The sequence below is a fragment of the Conger conger genome, chromosome 19 (assembly GCF_963514075.1).
Source record: "Conger conger chromosome 19, fConCon1.1, whole genome shotgun sequence".
NCBI lineage: Eukaryota > Metazoa > Chordata > Actinopteri > Anguilliformes > Congridae > Conger > Conger conger.
This window is the reverse complement of record NC_083778.1, coordinates 11916062-11937554: the sequence shown is the minus strand read 5'-3', so window position 1 is coordinate 11937554 and position 21493 is coordinate 11916062. Positions and strand designations below refer to the sequence as shown.

Below are 21493 nucleotides of genomic sequence, written 5' to 3'. Positions count from 1 at the left end.
GTTATCATAAACAAAATGTTTGGCTCGAGCTAATATTAGTCTTGGGTGTAGCTTTTATTCATATAAATGGTACACATTCCGACTGATAACTGAGTTAAAACTGACTCTGAACACAAGAATTTGTCCTTTGTATAAATGAAAGCGGCATATGTGGGCTCACAGTCGTCAGAGCTATGGTTTATGGTTGTGTAAATATCCCACCGATGAGGTGATTGTTCAGAGTGTAGTTTGCTGTTAAAATGGATGCCTCATATGCTGTAGATATTTGACGGAAGACCAACAATAGTGTGTTAAGAAAATGACCTCTGTTTGGTGTAAAAAGGAACCCTTTGTGACGAATGACTAAAAGTAGTGTGTTAAGATAAACCCACACTGTAGCCTTGTATATCTGCAAATATTCAAAATGTCAACAGATTTGTGATCAGCTTGACTAGCTTAAGAAGTGTCCAAAATACATTTCAAAACTTCCACTAGGGACACTAAAGTGTTCATTTAATCTCCCCTAGCGGCCCCCACAGACGAGCCGCCGTCTGGCGTGACCCCCGAGGAAGAGGCGCCTGCTAGGAAGAGGCGCCAGGCAGAGACCCCCGGCCCGCTCCCGGTCGCCATGGTGATCGTGTACAAGACGCTGGCCCGGCTCCTGCCCGAACACTACGACCCAGACCACCGCAGCCTGAGGCTAGTGACCTACCCCTCTCTCTCTCTCTCTCTACCTCCATCTCAATCCTCCTCTCTCTACCTCCCTCTCAATCCCCCTCTCTCTACCTCTCTCTCAATCTCTCTCTACCTCCATCTCAATCCCCCTCTCTCTTTCTACCTCCATCTCAATCCCCCTCTCTCTACCTCCCTCTCAATCCCCCTCTCTCTACCTCTCTCTCAATCTCTCTCTACCTCCATCCCAATCCCCCTCTCTCTATATCCCTCTCAATCCCCCTCTCTCTACCTCCCTCTCAATCCCCCTCTCTCTACCTCCATCTCAATCCCTCTCTCTCTACCTCCCTCTAAATCCCGCTCTTTACCCAGATTGGTTCATACTGACCTGCAGCATGGAGCAAAGTAACTCTTATTAGTTCTCAAACAAACTGATATTTAAATCTATCAAAACACATATCTAAATCTATCAATCTGAACACATATGTAAATCAAAAACATATCGAAATCTTCCCAAATGGAAATTGAATACACAGGAAAGGTGTTAAAACACAGACATAATACCGTCATATATTACTGTATATGCAATTTCTGTAAAGGTCTGTCCGGTGAAGTGCACTGGTTCCTAGCCCTTTACACAGCCAGGGTTGACTGACTGCCTGAGCGCTGTAGTGTGAGTATTGTGTGCTCACCATACCCCCCCCACCCCCCCCCGCCGCAGGCTCCCCACCCGCCCCGTCATCAACACGCCGGTGGTGAGTGCCGTCGTTCACAGAGAGGGGGACCCCCTGCCCGACGTCCTGGAGCCCCCCCTCACCCTGGAGTACCGCCTGCTGGAGACCGAGGACCGCAGCAAGCCCGTCTGCGTCTTCTGGAACCACTCCATCCCGTGAGCGCAACGTTCCCACAACGTTCAGGCAACATTCTCACAACATTCACACAACATTCTCACGACATAAACATCACTGTCACAGCAGACAGGCAACACTCTTACAACATAAACATAACACTATCGCAACATTCTCACAGCATAAACAAAACATTGTCACAGGATACCGACAACATTCTCACAACTTCAAATTCAAATTCAAATTTATTAATGGATAACCCCTAGAGATGAGCCATCTCGTTTTCAAACTTAAATACCACACTGTCACAACAAACCAACAATACTCTTACAACATAAACATTGCACTGTCACGACATACAGACAAGATTTTCATAACATAAACATCACACTGCCACAACATACGGGCAACACTCTTACAATATAAACATCACACTGTTACAATATACAGACAACATTCTCACAACATAAACATTACACTGTCACGACATACCGACAACACTCTTACAACATAAACATCACACTGTCACGACATACCGACAACACTCTTATAACATAAACATCACACTGTCACAACATACCGGCAACACTCTTACAACATAAACATAACACGGTCACAGCATACAGGGAACATTCTTACAACATAATCATAACACTGTCACAATATTTGCACAATGCTCTCATAGCATTCAAACATCGCTGTCACAATATTTGCACAATGCTCTCAAAACATTAAAACAATGCTGTCACAATATTTGCACTCATAATGCTCTCATAACATTTGGACTGTCACAGCGTTCACACAACAACATGCACAGAAGCACCTGCATTCCTGAGCAAACCTTCACACAACGCTTGTTTAACATTCCTTCAGCGTTCATAGTGCCTGCCTGCTTTTCATGTGATTTTTCTACTGTTTTCACAGTGTTTACACAGCATTCATGAGCCTGCGTTTTCATATCCGCAACATTCAGACAACGTTCAGACAACATTCACGCTTCTTACAGTTTCACATACAGGGCTTCCATTGTACCCATGACTGACCGCCTCTCTCCTGTGATTCGGGCTCAGGGTCGGGGGTACAGGGGCCTGGTCCTCGAGGGGGTGCGAGCTGGCGTCCCGAAACGCCACCCACGTCAGCTGCCGGTGCAGTCACATGACCAGCTTCGCCGTGCTGATGGACGAGTCGAAGCGTGAGGTAGGGTTCTGCCGGGTTACTGCAGAGAGCCTGAGATTAGCCGGCTCGTAAGGAATAACCCAAATATACTGCTTCACCCTTCCGATTCAAACGCCAAGGTGCCCCTTTTTAGCGAGAGGTATTGTGTAGCCTGTTGGGTGGCCTACGAACTACCATCCTGTAATTTTTCAGTCCAAACCTAACAAAGTTTAACAAACCTAACATTCACCAGCTAGAACAGGGCTGCCCAACCCTGTTTCTGGAGATGTACCATCCAAGAGGTTTTTATTTCATCCCTGATTTGGCCCACCTGATTCTACTGAATAACAGTTGGCAAGGTCTCTAGCTGTTGAATGAGATGTGCTTTGTTAGGGTTGAAGTGAAAACCTACAGGATGGTAGATCTCCAGGAACAGGGTTGGGCAGCCCTGCTGTAGCTGTTGAATGAGGTGTGCTTTGTTCGGGTAGGAGTGAAAACCAACAGGATGGTACTGTAGATCTCTATTTCTTTGAGCGAAGTTTCCGTTAACACCGACATTTTGGCTCTTCCCCCCCTGCAGCACGGGGACGTCCTGCCCCTGAGGGCCGTGACCTACGCCTGCCTGTCGGCCGCCCTGGTGGCGCTGCTCCTGACGCTGGTCCTGCTGACCGCCCTCCGAGCGCTGCGCTCCAACCTGCACAGCATCCACAGGAACCTGCTGGCCGCGCTCTTCCTCTCCCTGCTCACCTTCATCATCGGCATCAACCAGACCGAACTCCCGGTGAGGATGAGGATGATGATGGTGGTGGTGATGGTGGTGGGGGGGGGGCGGATTATTAAAACGCGTAGAAAGTGCTGTCGTGAGTTAGTTGCAGCAACGTTGCGAAGACGTTATACTCTGGTCGTTGGAAATTGAACCGGAAAACTAGCCGTCAAAAAATATAATAACATCTGATTTTCGGGAATGGGGGGGCCCAATGTGAGATCTTTTCATGGAGCCCAAAATCCGTGGTGGTGCCCCTTCATGTTTCAGTATAGTAGTATTATTCTCTGACCTGTGACCTCTGACCCTGGCTCCTGCAGTGTTATTCTCTGACCTGTGCCCTCTGACCCCTGACCTCTGACCCTGCAGATGCTGTGTTCGGTGGTGGCCATGTTGCTACACTACTTCCCCATGTGCGCCTTCGCCTGGATGTTCGTGGAGGGCCTGCACGTGCACCGCATGCTGACCGAGGTGCGCAACATCGACCACGGCCGCATGCGCTTCTACTACGCCATGGGCTGGGGCTTCCCCGCCATCATCACCGGTGAGCGCCACAGAGACGCCATTTTGGCTCCCGTTTCCCGCTGCTTAACTGTATCTGTGCTTCTCTCGCGATACATTGCCTGAAATCATTTGGTGGAAAGTGAGTGTGTTGCCAATTGTGACAAAGACACAATAACAATTCTACAAACTAATAATTTCAGCAGGAAAATGAAATTATTATTAATTATAATTTTACTCACTTCTGTCTCTCTCTCTTTCTCTCTCTCATTGTCTCTCTCTCTCTTAGGCCTGGCTATGGGGCTGGACCCCCAGGGCTTTGGGAATCCTGATTTCTGCTGGCTGTCCATCCACGACACCCTCATCTGGAGCTTCCTGGGCCCCATCGCCGTGGTGGTTCTGGTGAGTGAGCGCGGAATGTTCTACACTCACCCACCCTCTCACCCACCCTGTCATCATAACAATCATACAGGTTCAATCTCACTCTCTCTGGCCAATCAGACACCATCTCCCCTCTTTTCACCCAATCGCAGGTCAACCTCATCATATTTGTGTTGGCCGGGAAGGCCGCTTGCGGACGAAGACACCGGGCGTTTGAGAAGTCTGGAGTCATGTGAGCATTCAGAACCATCCAATCAGAGATCTCTGTGTCAGCCTGTACTGTATATAACAGTGGTTCCCACTCTGATGGTTTAGATAAATCATAACATTTAACTTCCCTTTGGGAACATGGTAAATAAGGCGGTTGTTGAAGGGTATAAAGTATTTTTTCACAGAGTGGGTCAGGTTGTCTTCCTATGGTGTGCAGGGCAGGAGAAAGGATGTCGGTATCTGATGCGTTTCCTGTTTGGACTCGCTTCTTCTTCTTCTCTTCAGTTCAGCCCTGCGCACTGCTTTCCTGCTCCTGGTGCTCGTTAGCGCCACCTGGTTGCTGGGCCTGTTGGCGGTCAACAGCGACGTATTGACCTTCCACTACCTGTTTGCCATCTTCAGCTGTCTGCAGGTACAGCCTACAGTCACGCCCTCCTGTGGTCTCATGTTTAGAAATGTCCTGCTTTAGTCCAGTCCTGGTTTTCTTTTCTCCCGGGTAGGAAACTGAGTAATTAGAGTTAGTCAGTCAGTCAGGTCCAGGTCTTCTCACCTGACTTCCAGGTAAAGGGAGGGTGGAAAACCAGCAGTCCTCAGTCCATGATTTAATGATCCCTGCTTTACATCTAAAGGAAAGGAAACACATTTGCCTGTGTTATCAATTTTTAAAAGTCAGGATACATCTTCACACTGTGACATATTGAACACTTAAAATTTAAAATAAAAAGTGCTTGTGTGGGGTTTAAGTGCTGCTGTAAAATGGGAGTATAATGGAGGGGAGTCTCCTTGGCTGATACCTTCCCTACTGTTTATGGAACTTCCCTTGACACAGCTCAGTCTAAACCTTGAGTGCTTTTGGTTCAATCGAGAGTCAATGTTTTCCATGAGGGTGGTCTGTAACAGTGAGCTAGCTGGAGGGAACTTTCAACGAACGGTTCTGAGTGGGAAACGAGTGAATTCCTGTCCTCTTTTTCAGGGTGTATTCGCGTTCCTGTTCTACTGCGTGCTGAACAAGGACGTGCGGAGACACCTGAAGAATGCCATCTTGGGCAAGAAGACCGTTCCGGAAGATTCCACCACGACCCGCGCCTCCCTCCTGACGGTAGGACTCCCATCATGCACCTGTCTGCTGCACGGGCCGAACCTGGGACCTTGTCAGGCCAAAAACGAAAGCTGGTTCCCATCACGCTGTGGTTTGGTCTTTACATTTGTGGTTCTGGTAGGGTCCAAAACAACAGGTCAAATATCACAGGTCTCCCTGTGGGTATGATTCATGCTGTGTATTTTTGATATTATCAATTCATAAAGAATTAGTTTCCTTGATGAAGGAGAAAAAGGTGGAGTGAATGAGGTGAGAGAAGAGAAGCACGGTGTCAGAGAAAGAAAAGAAGGAGGGAAGAACAGATTGGGGAAGTGGATGAGGAAGGGGAGTTGAGGAGAGAGGAAAATAACTGTTGGGACAGGGAAGAGGATGACGAAGGTGGATACATTTACATTTACATTTTAGCCATTTGGCAGACGCTTTTAATCCAAAGCGACTTACAAGTGCATAGGTTCTACCATAAGTCAGAGCATCACTTCCAGAAACTAGCAAAATACACAGGAAATGCTGTTCTAAACATAGTTGTCATCAGAAGTGCATTTTTTTTTGGGGGGGGGGGGGGTTAGACAAGGATAGGGATATCAGAAAGGAGGGGCAGGGGAAATCAGGAGGGAGGACTAAGGTAGAGTTTGAAAAGGTGGGTTTTGAGTCTGCGTCGAAATAGGGGGAGGGATTCTGCTGTTCTGACAGTGGTAGGCAAGTCATTCCACCACTGAGGAACCGGAACGGAAAACAGGCGTGAACGTGCAGCTCGACCGCCAGGTGCACGTAGAGAGGGAACCGTAAGGCGACCAGAGCTGGCAGACCGGAGTGGTCTAGCTGGGGAGTAGGGAGTGATCAGGGATTGTATGTAAGGTGGGGCAGTCCCCTTAGCAGCCTGAAATGCCAACACTAGGGCCTTGAAACGGATGTGTGCGGCAATGGGAAGCCAGTGGAGGCCAATGAGAAGCGGGGTGACATGAGCCGACCTGGGCTGATTGGTGATCAGGCGATAGAGGATCGAAGAGGGGGTGGAGGGTGGGAGAGGAGGCTGGAGGCTGGGAGAGGTGGGTCAGGAAGGAAGGTAGGAGAGGGGGTTGGATGTCAGATAGGGGGATCATAAGGAAGAAGAGGAGGATGAGGAAGGATGATGGAGGGCAGGAGTGGGGGATGGATGGTCAGATACGGGGATCATAAGGAGGAAGAGGAGGCTGAGGAAGGGTGGTGGAGGGCAGGAGAGGTGGATGGATGGTCAGATAGGGGGATCATAAGGAGGAAGAGGAGGATGAGGAAGGATGGTGGAGGGCAGGAGAGGGGGATGGATGGTCAGATAGGGGGATCATAAGGAGGAGGAGGAGGATGGGCGGGGTGAGTAAGGCTGTTGTTTCTCTCCGCAGCGCTCACTGAACTGCAGTAACACTCACACAGAGGACGGGATGCTGTACCGCACACCCATTGGAGAATCCACCGTTTCCATGGAGAGCACCGTCAGATCAGGCCAGAGCCACAGCAGCAGCTACCGCCTCTACAGCCTCAGGTAACCCGGCAACTAGTGACTGTCATTCAGTGCTCCTGTCTCTCAGTTCTGTCTGTTCCTCTCTCACTCTATATATATATATATGTGTGTGTGTGTGTGTGTGTGTCTTTGTATGTGAGAGAGATAGCACTTGTCTACCTATCTAACAGGGGGCCATGGTGTCAAAAAAAACCAAAAGGGGACATTTTCTAAATGCTTTAAATCATGTTAAATATGATAATTTGGCACATACACACGCACACACACACACACACACACACACACACACACACTCACTCTCCCTGCTGTGCTCTGTGCAGGGACGGCTCCAGGCAGAAGATGAGTGGCTCGTCTGGCTCAGCCAAAGCAGCGCGTGGAGAGGGAGAGCCCGCCATCCACCGGCGCAGAGCCAGGAGACGGGGTGAGAGAGGCCTCTGCACTGCCCCACACGCCCCAACACCCCCACACACACCCTAACAACCCCCGCACATGCCCTAACACCCCCACACACGCTCTAACAACCCCCACACACCCCAACAACCCCACACACGCCCCAACAACCCCACACACACCCTAACAACCCCCGCATATGCCCTAACAACCCCACACACGCCCTAACAACCCCACACACACCCCAACAACCCACACACACCCTAACAACCCTCGCACATGCCCCAACAACCCCACACACGCCCTAACAACCCCACACACACCCCAACAACCCACACACACCCTAACAACCCCCGCACATGCCCCAACAACCCCACACACAACCTAACAACCTACACACACACACCCTAACAACCCCCCCACACGCCCCAACAACCCCACACACACCCCAACAACCCCACACACACCCTAACAACCCCCACACACACCCTAACAACCCCACACACCCTAACAACCCCCGCACACGCCCCAACAACCCCACACACACCCTAACAACCCCCGCATACACCCCAACAACCCCACACACACCCTAACAACCCCCACACACACCCTAACAACCCCCCACACACCCTAACAACCCCACACACACCCTAACAACCCCACACACACCCTAACAACCCCACACACACCCTAACAACCCCCGCACACGCCCCAACAACCCCACACATACCCTAACAACCCCACACATGCCCCAACAACCCCACACACACCCTAACAACCCCTGCAAACGCCCCAACAACCCCACACACACCCTAACAACCTCCACACACCCCAGCAACCTCCACACACACACCCTAACAACCCCACACACACCCTAACAACCCCCACACACGCCCCAACAACCCCACACACACCCTAACAACCCCCGCACATGCCCCAAACACCCCACACTTGCCCTAACAACCCCACACACACCCTAACAACCCCACACACGCCCTAACAACCCCCGCACATGCCCCAACAACCCCACACACACCCTAACAACCCCCACACACACCCTAACAACCCCCGCACATGCCCCAACAACCCCACACACACTCTAACAACCCCCGCACACGCCCCAACAACCCAACACATGCCCCAACAAACCCCACACACACCCCAACAACCTTCACACACGCCCTTACAACCCACACACATGCCCTAACAACCCCCGCACATGCCCCAACAACCCCACACACACCCTAACAACCCCCGCACATGCCCCAACAACCCCACACACGCCCCAACAACCCCACACACACCCTAACAAGCCCCGCACACACCCTAACAATCCCCACATACCCCGACAACCCCCACACATACCCTAACATGTCTTCCCCCACACACACCCCAACAACCCCCTCACACGCCCTAACAACCCCCACACACCTTAATACATACTCCCCCGCACACACCCTAACACATCTTCCTCCACACACCCTAGCACGTCTCCCCACACACACACACCCTAACACATCTTCCTCCACACACCCTAACACATCCTCATAGTCTCTCTCTCCTCCGTCTCAGGCTCAGATTCGGACAGCGAGCTCTCAGGAGAGGAGAGGAGCAGCTCCTACGCCTCCTCGCACTCCTCCGACTCTGAGGACGAAGGGGAGGACCCCAAACCCAAGTGGAACAACGAGCGGCAACCCCAGCACAGCACCCCCAGAGGTACCCCCAAACAAACGCCACAAAATACCCCAATACCACACCCCAAAATACCCCCAAAATCATCCCCAAAATACCCTGAACACCATCCCCCAAAATACCCAAAAAACTACACCCCAAAAAACCCCAAACACCACCCCCAAAAGTACCCCAAAACCACACCCCAAAATACCCTGAATGCCACACCCAGAGGTACCCTGAAATCCACACCACAAAATGTTTTTCCTTCACAAGCAGTTTAAAAAAGAAGTGCAAAGCTTGTATTTACTTCTTAAGGACAAATATTGATTGGCTGTTATTTCCTGTCCATGTGATCCCAGTGGATCCCGTGTCCAATCACGTGAAGCCTTACTCGCCGGTGGGCATGACCGCATGCAGTGACAGCGAGGATGTGGTCCGGGCGGAGGAGCTGAAGGTGGAGACCAAGGTGAAAGTGGAGCTTCACCCCGAGAACAAACTCAACGGAGAGCCACCTCTGCCTGACAAGGAGCCTGCGAAGGAGCCTCCCAGCCAGCAGGTGGCGCCCTCTGGGCAGCCCAACAGCAAGCTGAAGCCAGAGCACAGAAAGGGTGAGTGAGAGAGGGGAGCAAACCTCTGCACATGTTGCGGCTTTGGGTTTATATCGCAGATATCCTCTGTTTGTTTCCAAGTTAAAGTTGATTGAGTTGTTTATTCATAGCTATATAACTATATATGTATAGATAATTCATCTTGCGCCATACAGCAATCATCAGGTACATACAAGACAACCTACAACAACAGGGCGGCCCGGAGCATAGTGGTTAAGGTAAATGACTGGGACCCGCAAGGTTGGTGGTTCGATCCCCGGTCTAGCCACAGTAAGATCCACACAGCCGTTGGGCCCTTGAGCAAGGCCCTTAACCCTGCATTGCTCCACGGGAGGATTGTCTCCTGCTTAGTCTAATCAACTGTACGTCGCTCTGGATAAGAGCATCTGCCAAATGCCATTAATGTAATGTAATTGTTTGGTTTTGCTTTTTTTATGGTCTCAGGAATTCTAAAGAACAAGATCAGCTACCCTCCCCCGCTCTCGGACAAGAACCTGAAGAACCGTCTGCGGGAGAAGCTGTCGGACTACAACCCCGCCTCCATCACGTCCCGCACGCCGTCGCCGGGGTCCCACGACGGCGTCCGCCCTAGCAACGGCACCAACGGCTTCCTGATCAAGCCCCCCCGCGAGCAGCCCAATGGCGTCGCCATGACGATGCAGTCGGGGGGTGTCAACGGTGGCCACGCCTCCGACTCCGAGTGAGTGGTCACATGACCCCACAGGAAGGGTCCACCGCACACACAAAAAAAGAGTCTTTGTTTGTGCTAAAAGGAGAATTTCAACAAATACACGTGCTGTTACTGGTGGTTATTACAAGGATAATATGTACATGTACTGTAGCTCAAAAGAGGAAAGTATAACAACCGCTTGGAAGAAAAGAAAATGCAAGCATATTAAAAATGTGACATTTCAGCTGCTGTGACAGTTGCTTGAACACAAGCTTTTCTCCAGCATAGTATTAACAAATACCGACTGTTGCTAGAGTTATTCTCATAATCTTTAAATTGAACATTCACCAATTCTCCCACACTTAGCAGGCTATACAGAAAGGGTATTTTGCTTCAGGATAATGCCGTTCCCATCTCATTGGTGTCATACACTTTAGCCTTACAGTGAACTATGGGAGCTTGAGGCAAAGTGTGCACACACATGTGCTGTATATATGATTGAGTTTTAAATGGCAAAGATTATGACACAGAGATTACGTCAGAGTGCATGAATGCTGATGCACAAGCTTCTCTCTCCCTCTCTCTCTCCCTCTCTCTCTCTTTCTTTCTCTCTCTCCCCACCTTCTCTCTCCTCCACTCTCTCTCCCTCACTCTCCCCACCCTCTCTCTCTCTCTCTCTCTCTCTCACTCTCTCTCACTCTCTCCCTCACTTACTCTCTCTCCCACCCTCTCTCTCTCACTCTCCCCCACCCTCTCTCTCCCTCACTCTCTCTCTCCCTCACCCTCTCTCTCTCTTTCTCTCCCTCACTCTCTCTCCCACCCTCTCTCTCCCCCACTATCTCCCCCACCCCCCCCTCTCTCTCTCTCTCCCCCCACCCTCTCTCTCTCTCTCTCTCCCTCCCCACCCCCACACAGTGGCAGCAATGAGACCTCAATCTGACCGTACAGGAGAGACGTTCCAGAGAGACTCTGCAAGTCCGCCCCCCCCCATAGACCCTGCAGGCCACACCCCCTCATCTCCCATGGAGACCAGTGTTATGGCAGGCTTGCCTCTGCCAGATTATAGGGGAATGTGAAAGGCCTGTGTCAAACTGTGGGAGGAGGCAGAAACTACATGTCCCAGCATGCAGCGGTGGTCTTCGGACTGAAGCCAGGGATGATAAAATGGGGACAGAACAAGAAGACGCCGGGGGGGGGTTCCACCAATCATGGAGTATATTGGTGATGATGAATAGAACAACGGCAACTGTTGTCATGGTAACGCGAGGACAGGGCATGCCCCCCCTCATGACCCCATAGGAGCATTGGGATGCTGTCGCCGCCGTCGCCATGACGAGCCGGACAGGAACTGCTGGATTTCTGGAGAGCTAGCTGTCCAGGGAGGTTCTTCGCCCAGAAAGAAACAGTCCTCTCAGAACCTAAGTCCTGAAACCCAACGGTGGACCTCCTCTGTGTAAAAATGTGTAGATCATTTCATGACTGTATATTTTTTTAATTCTGTTTCATAGGACGAAGAGAAATGTTCATCTGTATATTGCAGGAAGTATTTTTAGGGTTATGTTGTATGCCATTACTGGGGGCAGAGCTGGGTCAAAGACGTAATTGTTTTTGATTCCGATACTGTTCTAACAATTACGTATTTGACCCAGGAATAAGTGGAGGTTATTAGGAGGCTGGTCTTAGATGTTTTAGTTTGCACATTTGTTTCTCAGTCTGAGTCTTTCTGAGGCGACCACCAAGACAGGCAAGAAAACCTGTCGGAAGCCCACCTGGAATTCGACGTGGTGTGAATTGAGAACACCTGCCTTGCCACCCAGAATGTGAACGTCTCTGAGTGCCTGTTTGACGGCTTTGGGAGAACATCCCATCGTCGCAACATTATCAAGCCCAATGTCAGTCATGCCGTTTCTGCGGCAACGGCTCAGCGGTGATTGGTGTGGCCTGTGAAAACGGGAGGGGATAGCCAAAAAGAGACAGTTGTGCGTTCTTCTACGGGAATTGTTAAACGCCTTATTTTCTCAACTATTCAACTGCATGACTAAGAACTTCTGAAAGACTACTTTCTCATTTCAAGTATTCCTTGTTGGTAGCAACTGCACTAGAATATGAAATAAGGTCTCCTCTGTCTCAACTTTTGGGATTGTATTATAGCTCTCTGTTCAGTATTTTCATGTGCATTTGTGTCTAAATGAACAGACCTTTTTATATGAAGTCAGACAGAATGGGTTGTGGGGTCCAGCAGTTCTTTTTTTAAGTAAGCAGCAGTCATAAGGCAGTATCTGTACTCCCCAGCCCTTTCAGACACGGTGGGGTGCGCTTGAATGTAGTCCGTTGTGTCCCTGCGTGTGATTACCCACAATGCCTCATTTTGTAGGTTTTTTTCCTCTTTTGATTTTCTTGGTTTCTTGGATCATAGACACTGGAATCATTTTGTAACATATGTATTTATTTGTGTTTTTCTGAGACACTGGAAAGCAAATAATTGAGACTGTAAAATTGAAATGAAATTTTTTTTTAAACAAATTTTGTATTTGTAATGAATTGGGTAACCTGATCTGGGCCATAATGCAGAGACAAATGGGGTGATGGTAAGTAATTTTTTGCATGGCTTCATTTTTACATTACATTACATGTCATTTAGCAGACGCTCTTATCCAGAGCGACGTGCAATGAAGTGCAAATCAAACACAAGTATGAGTGCTAAGAGGACCTGAGAGGACAGTACAGAGTCCTAGTGTAAACATACAGATAATCAGAACCCTTGAAGAATACATCAACTTCCAAACTAGCATACCACAGTTGGCAGCTAGAATACCCTGAATACAACAATACAACAGCCAATAAAAAACAACAATATCTATACAAGTAACAATATCTATACAATCTATACATAAGTGCCATTACAGTCTATGGCATATATAAGGCTAATCATGGTGGTGAGTGAGGGAGGGAAAGGTGTAGCCTGAAGAGATGGGTCTTCAGTCTGCGCTTGAAGGAGGTCAGAGACTCTGCCGTTCTGACATCCACCGGGAGGTCATTCCGCCACCGTGGGACCAGGACAGACAGCAGTCGTGAGCGGGAAGTGCAGGTGTGGCGAGGGGGAGGTGCCAGACGGCACGAAGTGGCAGAACGGAGGGGTCTTGTTGGTGTATAGGTCACTTGGCATTTATAGCACACTTGGTCTAAGATCTGGATGTCATATGGATAGGAAGCCATTGAAAATGATTTAGTATGGAAAGTAAAACAAATCCTGTACCAAGGTGTAAGCTATACAATCCACTTGGATTTAGATCGATATCTTATGGATGAAATAAGTGAAATTATTCAATAATTACTTTATATACTATAAATTACTTATATTACTTTAAATTACTTTTTAGTAATTACTATAAAATATCATGAATCACTTACTGGAGCAATACTCTGCAGGCATGCGTTTCATAATGCCCTTGGCTTTAGATCTGTATGTAATATGGATGGGAATGAAATTAATTGCTATTAAAAATTAATTAGCAGAGGATTTAATCAAAAATCAGTTCCTGTAGCATGATCCTGCAGCAAATAAGCAAAATATTTTTGCCAAACGTGACTTGGTATAGTATGACCTAGCAGGCATAATGCTCTTGACTTTAAATCTGCATCTCATTCAGAAGGGAGCTATACATTCTGATGGGAACTAATACATTTGCGTGATCCACACATTCAAATTAATTTGCTTATCATATGGATGGGACGCCATTTTAGATATGCATGTTGCATTGATGATACGCTATTATTATTATTATTATTATTATTATTATTATTTTATTATTATTATTATTATTATTATTATTATTATACAATTATTTGACATTGGAAATAATAATAAATTGACAAAAATTTCTAGAAGGTATAAGCTTTACAATGCAGCTCGTTTTACATCTGTGACCACACGGGTGGAAAGCAATTGAAACTTGCATACAAAAACACATACAAAATCAACAGAATTGTTAGTCATGAATGGGCATTATTACTTTATTGTATTTGAGAAATTGGTGCATTTTGATGACCGACCCTCAGCATCCCTTGGAAACGGCGTTTGAAATGTCTGGAATATCCCTTTTCCAAACTAAAACGAACTTCAAAGAGGGGTTGGCCTGACGGGAGAGGGCGTGCCCAGGGAATGGGCGACTTCACCTCGTGTTTGAAGGTTAGGAATCGTTTCGCCGCAATTACAAGCCGACTTATTTTGTTTTCAAATTGTATGCATGCTCCTACCTTTCAAAAGTTACATTAAAGATATTGAAAGTCAAGGGTAAGTAGCGCAAGGTTCATGTGATAGCCAGATGCCTTTTTAATAAAAAAGTGGTTTTATTTTGGTATCTAATTTGATAGCTAATTACGCTAAGTTATTCAATTAATCAGAACGAAAGTGGCGTTTCGCCAAATATGCAACACTGTTTCCTGAAACTCCAGTTAAGACTGTTTTTCAAGTGTTTTATCGGAGTGAACGCTTATAACCGTAACGTCAAGGAAATGTGGCACTCAGTGGAATGGCAAAAAAAAATGTACAACCTTCATGTTAACTCCTTTTAATCAAAACGGACGGTGGAATTTTCGGTAAAATTGGACAGCCAAAGGAAATATAGAGAAATTGGACCCTTTGTACACCTTTCAAATGCTGCAGGAATTATTTTCAGGCGCACTTGGAATATGTTTTTGTTCCACCAGTAATTGAATTGTAACAAGCTGCAAATTGTTTTTAAATATGTTTTGATGGATTTTTCTTCCACTAAGGCCACCTTTTGCGCGCCATGAAAAATGTCCCATTTTCAGCCCAGTGCTTTTATAAAACAATCTGCATATCGAATGTTTTCATTTTCTATAATTTCATATATGGAAAATCATTCCTTAAGAAAGATTTTCCATTTTTGAATTGATTAAATTATAGACCAACAGATATAAGCAGCCGGGTCCTAATTTGTGAAACGAACCTGCATGTTTCTAGGAGAGTGTAAAAAGTAACTAGATGCGAATTCTTTGCTGCAGTAAAATAAATTGCAATGGAAATGGCGGTTGAGAAGCACTGATTCACCCGATTTGTTTGTTATAGTAAGTATAGGGTAAACAAGTACGGAGAACAATTCGGAAAATAGTCCAAGCTCTTTGGCTGACATTTGTCTTTGGGTGTAATATTGGTGAACGTGCTTGCTGTATTCTTCTGAAATAGCCTGTGTATATATTCAATTATCTTGTGTTTTATATAGGGACATTGCTGGTGGCCAGTCAGTGCATGTACATCAGTCCTGTCACAGAACTAGTTTTGAAGACCTGAACTGGAGACTTGAGGTAATGTTGCGCTTTATTGTTGAAAAATGAACACAACACTGAATGCTATTTTATTATTTTTTTAAAATATAGAATGCCTTTTAATGCAGTTAAAATACTTGATCATGAATGTCTAATGGCCCCAGGGACTGTATGTCACCTGCCATGTATAGAGCTTCTAATGCACACTGACTGCAGGAATGAAGACTTGATGTTACCTTTCCTCCAAATCATTTCTGATTTGTGATAAATATACATTACTGGAAATGCAAGTGGTCTACTATCGATTCGTGTTTGGGACGAAAAACCAGCAGACACAGAGAGTTCCCAGTACTGAGTCTGAGAAACACTGATTTAGATAACAGTGCATTCTTTGCATCTTCATATCATGGACCTGATATAACTTTCTCCCCACTTTGATAAATCTGCTGTCTTGCTACGGTTTCTGCAAGAATAAGAGTTCTGCCTCGCAGAAAAGAAAAAAAAAACATTTATGGCTTGGATATAAACATTGAAATTATTTTGCAAGAATGTGTTTGGAAGAAATTCTGTGCTCATGGTCATAAAGAAGAACGGGAGTGACAGATGGAACAGAATGACTTCAGAGTCTGTCCTTTTGGAAACTGAGTGGGCAGCCACAAGATCTAAATATATGAGCATTTCACATCTGATACAGTTCAACAAGTCTGCTGAAGCACTGCTGAGCTTAATTACAGCTGAGCATACCGCGTGTTGGGTAATCGGGACAAGAAACACATTGTAGCCATTCCTAAGCGGAGCTCTCATTAGGAATCGCAGAATTTATTAAATCCAATTTAAAAAAGGAGGTTTACAAAAATGTGTGACTCACTGGAAATCAGGATTGTTGTCTAGTTTGTCTGTATGTAAAATACAGCCAGATTTGTCATCTGTCAGCCTTGCTTAGTTATGGATGTTGTAGTTTAACAAATATGGAATTAGAATGTTCAAACTGAACATTCTAATGCTGATGGTAACAATCAATACTGGCAATCGGAGCAATGGAGTTCTAGAACACTGATGTAGAATGTAGAAAAAAACAATCTGCAGGATTGGAATAAATGACAGATGTTTTTAAGGCTCACTATTCAAATATATACTTGGGTCCCTGATCTTACTTGTTGTCAAATGAAGCCCTTTAGCAAGGGCAGCAAATGAAGTGACATAATGGAAATGATCAAATTAATGTTATTCCCTCTGTTGTTTCCATAAAAATGTGTGTGTGTTTGAGTGTTTGTGCAGATGTTGGTGTGTAGCCTTTATGCACAGGTGTCTGCATGCTTTAAGTCTGACCTGGAACCCTGTGAGATCCACAACCTTCTAACCTTCCTGGTTTTCTTCCAATGTGAACATAACTTTTCAGTTTGGCACAAGAAGTTGGGATGATTAAAAGTGGTGTGGAAGGAAACAAAAAAAACTTTGTAAGAAGAGATGTGATTGAATTAATGGTGCCTTACGCTTTTTAATTCCGCAGCTGTCATGCTGAATTATTCAGAAAAAAGATGTTAGGAATTAGGATTTAGGAAATGCAAAAACATATGGGGTGGGGGTGGAGAATAAGCAGCGTCCTACAGTCAAAACGCATAATTTCCTGTCCCTGCATATAGACAGCAGGGTGATTGCAGTCTAGTCTGATGTCATGACGGGAGATTTGAGTTGATTCGCCATCAATGGACGCGGTCAAAGGGCCATTCGATTTGGAGGGGGGTCGTCTGAATTTGCCGACAGGGCAACGCTTTACGTAACCCAAATCCTGTTTTGGGAATAGCCGGTCGAAGACGTCAAGCACCCATTTAATTCGTACGGACGGAGAACAAGAGACGCGATAAAGCACTTTCTTTTTACCGCGTTTTTTTTTTTTTTGTTCAGGTGTAAACGAAATTCGTTCCGAGTAATCGACGCCGTTTTTCGAACCTGCGTTTGGCCCGACAGAGCCCAGAGGTGAGGATGTTGAAAATTGAACGCTTATTTTGTCAAAATGAGTTGTTTTCACCTCCGTGGTTGCCATGACGCAGCCGATCTGTTTTTAATGTGTTTACACGTGGGGCTGTGAAGCGGAGAGACAGAATGTCAGTTTGAGTGGGCTCTACTTCACCACTGCAAACCACTGTGCTTTACTGTGCAGCCTGACGTAATGCTATCATCCACCTAGACACTATAATGTGCCCCCTCCATAACGCTGTCATGAAGCCCTGCCCTAAGACTGTCACTAAGCCCTGCCCTAACCCTGTCACTAAGCCCTGCCCTAACACTGTCACTAAGCCCCACCCTAAACCTGTCACTAAGCCCTGCCCTAACCCTGTCACTAAGCCCTGCCCTAACACTGTCACTAAGCCCCACCCTAACCCTGTCACTAAGCCCTGCCCTAGCCCTGTCACTAAGCCCCACCCTAACCCTGTCACTAAGCCCCGCCCTAACCCTGTCACTAAGCCCTGCCCTAACACTGTCACTAAGCCCCACCCTAACACTGTCACTAAACCCTGACTCAGCCCCACCCTGCCCTAACACTGTCACTAAACCCGACTCCAATACTATTACTAAACCCCGCCCTAACACTGTCAGTAATCCTCGCCCTAACACTGTCACTAAACCCCCGCCCTAACACTGTCACTAAACCCCTGACCTAACGTTGTCACTTAGCCCCACCCTAACTAAGCCCCGTCTGAACCTGATTGGTGGAGGCAGCAGACAGGCATGTTCTAGCTGGGGGAGCTGGAGCAGCTCTGAGCCGAATGACCTGGGCCAGAACACAGCAGCGGCCTCAGAACCAGGCAGAACCTGACCTACACGGTTAACCTCTCCTCAATGGGCTCTTTATTCTAATGCCGTCTGAGTCAGCCTCCACTTGATAATGAGTCCCATGAGAATCTGAAGAATGGATGGCAAGTAGGGTTAGCTGTTGGATGGTATGTGGGTAAAATAAATTGTTGTGAGGATCTGTGTTTTTGATGTCCTCTGTACGTTCTGGAAAGGCTGGCTATGTTTCAGCTGATTTGATCTCTGACCTCTGATTCTGAATCTGGACTGCCATCTAGTACACTGAAATGGCAGTGTGGCTTGATGTTACGGCCATATTACATGACTAAACAGAAACATTAATGATTTTATACTTATGTATATTCTGTCAATAGTAGTCAATGCTTTCTTTCCCCTGAAAGGATCATTAACAATGTCTACCAATATACGAGAGCATCATTATCCTTATCGAGGTTGAACGGATCATATTCTGTTGGTCAATGCCGACTTTAAGAAGCCTACGAGTTGTCGGTGTGCCCGGCGCTGTCCGTGGTACTTAATTCCCGAAGACAACTCGCTTCTTTCGCAAAGGACTGAAAGAACTACATCAAATAGCCTCTGGCCAACAAATTGTGGTCTCACTCTCATCCCAAAACAACAATGTCAAAATCTGACGTAACCAGACGCTGACTAATGCAGTCTGAATGGATTCATTTTAGTCGAATTGTTATTACCGTGGTCAGATGGGGTTATATACAAGCGCAAGTCATAAAACGACAGTCTCGGCGAACTTCTGCTGCAAAGGGACGAAAGAAACTTAGTCGTTTCTTTTTATATTCGCACAAGCAGCTTTCTGACTGGGTAAGTTTTAATTTTTCTTATTTATGTCTTCCATTTGAATATTTCCATTATTCTGAATTTACCAACGGTTGTTTCAGCTTGATGTTCTAAAACAAATCTCACAAGAAACGGATTGCATCACACCAGTGCTGTTTAAATGTGCTTTAGTAAAGCATGAGCGGATGCGACCAATGCTGCTGGCTGTAGATTTTGTGTAATTTGGAAACTACGGAATTGCAGAGATCGCGTTTTATCTGCTAACAGCATGAAAGGAAAATTAACTGCCATCAATTCATTAATTCTCGGCTATTACTTGCGTCTTAATTGATAGATTGATTTGTGTGGTACTTGAATTTCCCGGATTAATTGCAATGCAAGGTTCATCCTTGGCACAGGAACCATGCAATGATTAGTAAATTCAATGTAAATTGAAACGGGCTTAATTTTTAAAGCGATTTACTGCAGTCAGTTGTCCAGATAATATGGAGAGATTGGAGCATAACCTTTCTGTCTAGTGTTAAATGTTGAAAACGCGGTTTCATTCATTCGGTTCATTTGGTGTGCAACTGTGGTATATGTAATAATGTAATAATGTGTTTTTCTTCTCTGAACCTGTTGTACAAACTCCACCGGTGAAAGACAGAAGTTGCTTTGCATGCTCTTCAAACAATGCATACACTTATTAATAGTTTCTAGAAACTACAGAGCCCTCGACTTCAACGCATTTATTATAGGTTTGTTGTTTTATCAAATACACTTTATTCGGATAGTCAATTTTTTAAAGCGGCAAATCAAATTAATATGAGACCACCAAAAAATATCCGGATCAATTCTCATCTTACTGCAATCGGGATTCATATATTTTATTAAAATAATCAGTGACCTATTTATAAGGAGCACTGTGTGTTGTTCAGAAAGAAGAAAGAAACAAAAATGCTTAATCAGATTTAGCTATCAAAAAGGTGTGATAGAATCGCACAATTGCTGATCAATTCTTTGTCCTCTTTCGCCCTCGCAGGACAGAATGACTCGTTTGAGAAGCCTTTTCTTGTCCGCCGTCCTGTGCACACACATCTCCAGTGTCAGCTCCAGACTTTATGCCAGTGAATCGACCTTGGTCAAAAATGCCGTTCTCTCGGACACTGAAAAAGGCGACCTGCAGGAAGACTCGCTACCGGACGAGGGAGCCTTCCTCTTCTTGCCCGGAGACGCTCTGTCCTCGGTGGAGTCCCGACAAAAAAGAATGTTTTTCAGAAATAAATACCACCTCCAGACGCAGCAAAGAGGCAAAGTATACCAGAACAGCACGAAGACCGACCGGTGGAGCAAGTTCACCCTCTCGCTCGACGTCCCCACCACTCTCATGAACATTCTCTTCAACATCGCCAAGACGAAGAACCTGCAGGCGAAGGCCGACGAGAACGCGCGTTTGATGGCGCGCATCGGAAAACGAAAGTGAGGCAGCTCTCTGCTAATGCGTAGTTTAAAGCCGTTCATGTTGCCCTGTAATGATACGCCTACTGAAATTACACAGGTAAAATACACCGATTGTATTTCCAAATTCGCGCTGCTGATGTTGTTTTCCCAGTCCTGACGGTTACTTCCTGGCATTTGTATGTACAATATTTAAAATAATAAATGAGTAATATAATTGCTTAATTGTTATATCTGTGCATACTAACCTAACTTTGTTTCCATCAACTCCCTATTCATTATAATATTGCTGTGAAAATATTCTATGAGTGTATATACCCAAAATGGATCTAATTAGCTATGTTTTTTTATCTTTAAACTGTGTAATAAAGGTTTTGTAATAAAATCAGACTTGCCATTTGCATTTGAATAATTTTGGTGGTCTTTTGGTGACGTGTGTGCAGAACTAAGAGGCTTCTTCACGCGCGGACAACTGCAGTCATGGGGATTATGAAATGGAACCGTTTTACAAATGTGTGTATGATCATGATTCATGTTCACTGGGTTAACACATTATGTGTTCTATACGTATGCATTGAATTTAATGTGCAATAGATTTATCAGAAGGGTAGATTAATTCTCTAATGAAGTGCATGGATGAATATTTGCATATTTGCTGGAAGTAATACTTTGAGGGCTGGTTTCCCAGATAAGGATTAAGTCTTGTCCTCGAC

General features: G+C 46.1%; 2 protein-coding genes across 6 annotated transcripts in view; both read left to right on the top strand.

The window, feature by feature from the left end:
* The window catches only part of LOC133118868 (cadherin EGF LAG seven-pass G-type receptor 1-like), a 70693-nt gene extending 58522 nt beyond the window's left edge, over positions 1-12171 (top strand). The window contains exons 21-35 of the mRNA XM_061229123.1: positions 507-678; positions 1373-1540; positions 2570-2696; positions 3235-3435; positions 3787-3961; positions 4208-4320; positions 4452-4531; positions 4795-4921; positions 5483-5608; positions 6985-7124; positions 7436-7524; positions 9066-9209; positions 9527-9775; positions 10220-10475; positions 11361-12171. Of these exons, the coding sequence (XP_061085107.1) occupies positions 507-678; positions 1373-1540; positions 2570-2696; positions 3235-3435; positions 3787-3961; positions 4208-4320; positions 4452-4531; positions 4795-4921; positions 5483-5608; positions 6985-7124; positions 7436-7524; positions 9066-9209; positions 9527-9775; positions 10220-10475; positions 11361-11385 (2192 nt within the window). The 3' untranslated portion in view covers positions 11386-12171. The remainder of the gene's footprint in view (positions 1-506; positions 679-1372; positions 1541-2569; positions 2697-3234; positions 3436-3786; positions 3962-4207; positions 4321-4451; positions 4532-4794; positions 4922-5482; positions 5609-6984; positions 7125-7435; positions 7525-9065; positions 9210-9526; positions 9776-10219; positions 10476-11360) is intronic.
* Positions 12172-14563: 2392 nt separating this feature from the next.
* On the top strand, positions 14564-21180 carry LOC133119376 (urocortin-3-like). 5 transcript variants are annotated; one of them, XR_009706512.1, is made up of 4 exons: positions 14564-14634; positions 15692-15773; positions 17640-17711; positions 18411-18528. XR_009706512.1 is itself a non-coding variant. In XM_061229922.1 (3 exons), exon 3 carries the CDS (start codon positions 20371-20373, stop codon positions 20803-20805), a length of 435 nt encoding a protein of 144 aa, XP_061085906.1. In that variant the 5' UTR covers positions 14564-14634; positions 15692-15773; positions 20365-20370; the 3' UTR covers positions 20806-21180. The 5 variants fall into 5 exon arrangements, 4 of the variants coding, with proteins under 4 accessions (XP_061085906.1, XP_061085905.1, XP_061085904.1 ...); XM_061229922.1 differs by lacking the exons at positions 17640-17711; positions 18411-18528 and adding an exon at positions 20365-21180; XM_061229920.1 differs by lacking the exons at positions 17640-17711; positions 18411-18528 and adding an exon at positions 20365-21180 and having other exon boundaries at positions 14610-14739.
* The last annotated feature ends 313 nt before the right edge of the window (positions 21181-21493 follow it).

What these genes read in the sequence shown, in the direction of transcription:
- LOC133119376 (XM_061229920.1), top strand. Translation starts at nt 14,693, where the DNA reads ATGCTCCTACCTTTCAAAAGTTACATTAAAGATATTGAAAGTCAAGG. An exon ending in AAAGATATTGAAAGTCAAGG is followed by an intron (nt 14,740 to 15,691) that starts GTAAGTAGCGCA and finishes TGTTTTATATAG; the next exon opens with GGACATTGCTGGTGGCCAGT. An exon ending in ACCTGAACTGGAGACTTGAG is followed by an intron (nt 15,774 to 20,364) that starts GTAATGTTGCGC and finishes TCGCCCTCGCAG; the next exon opens with GACAGAATGACTCGTTTGAG.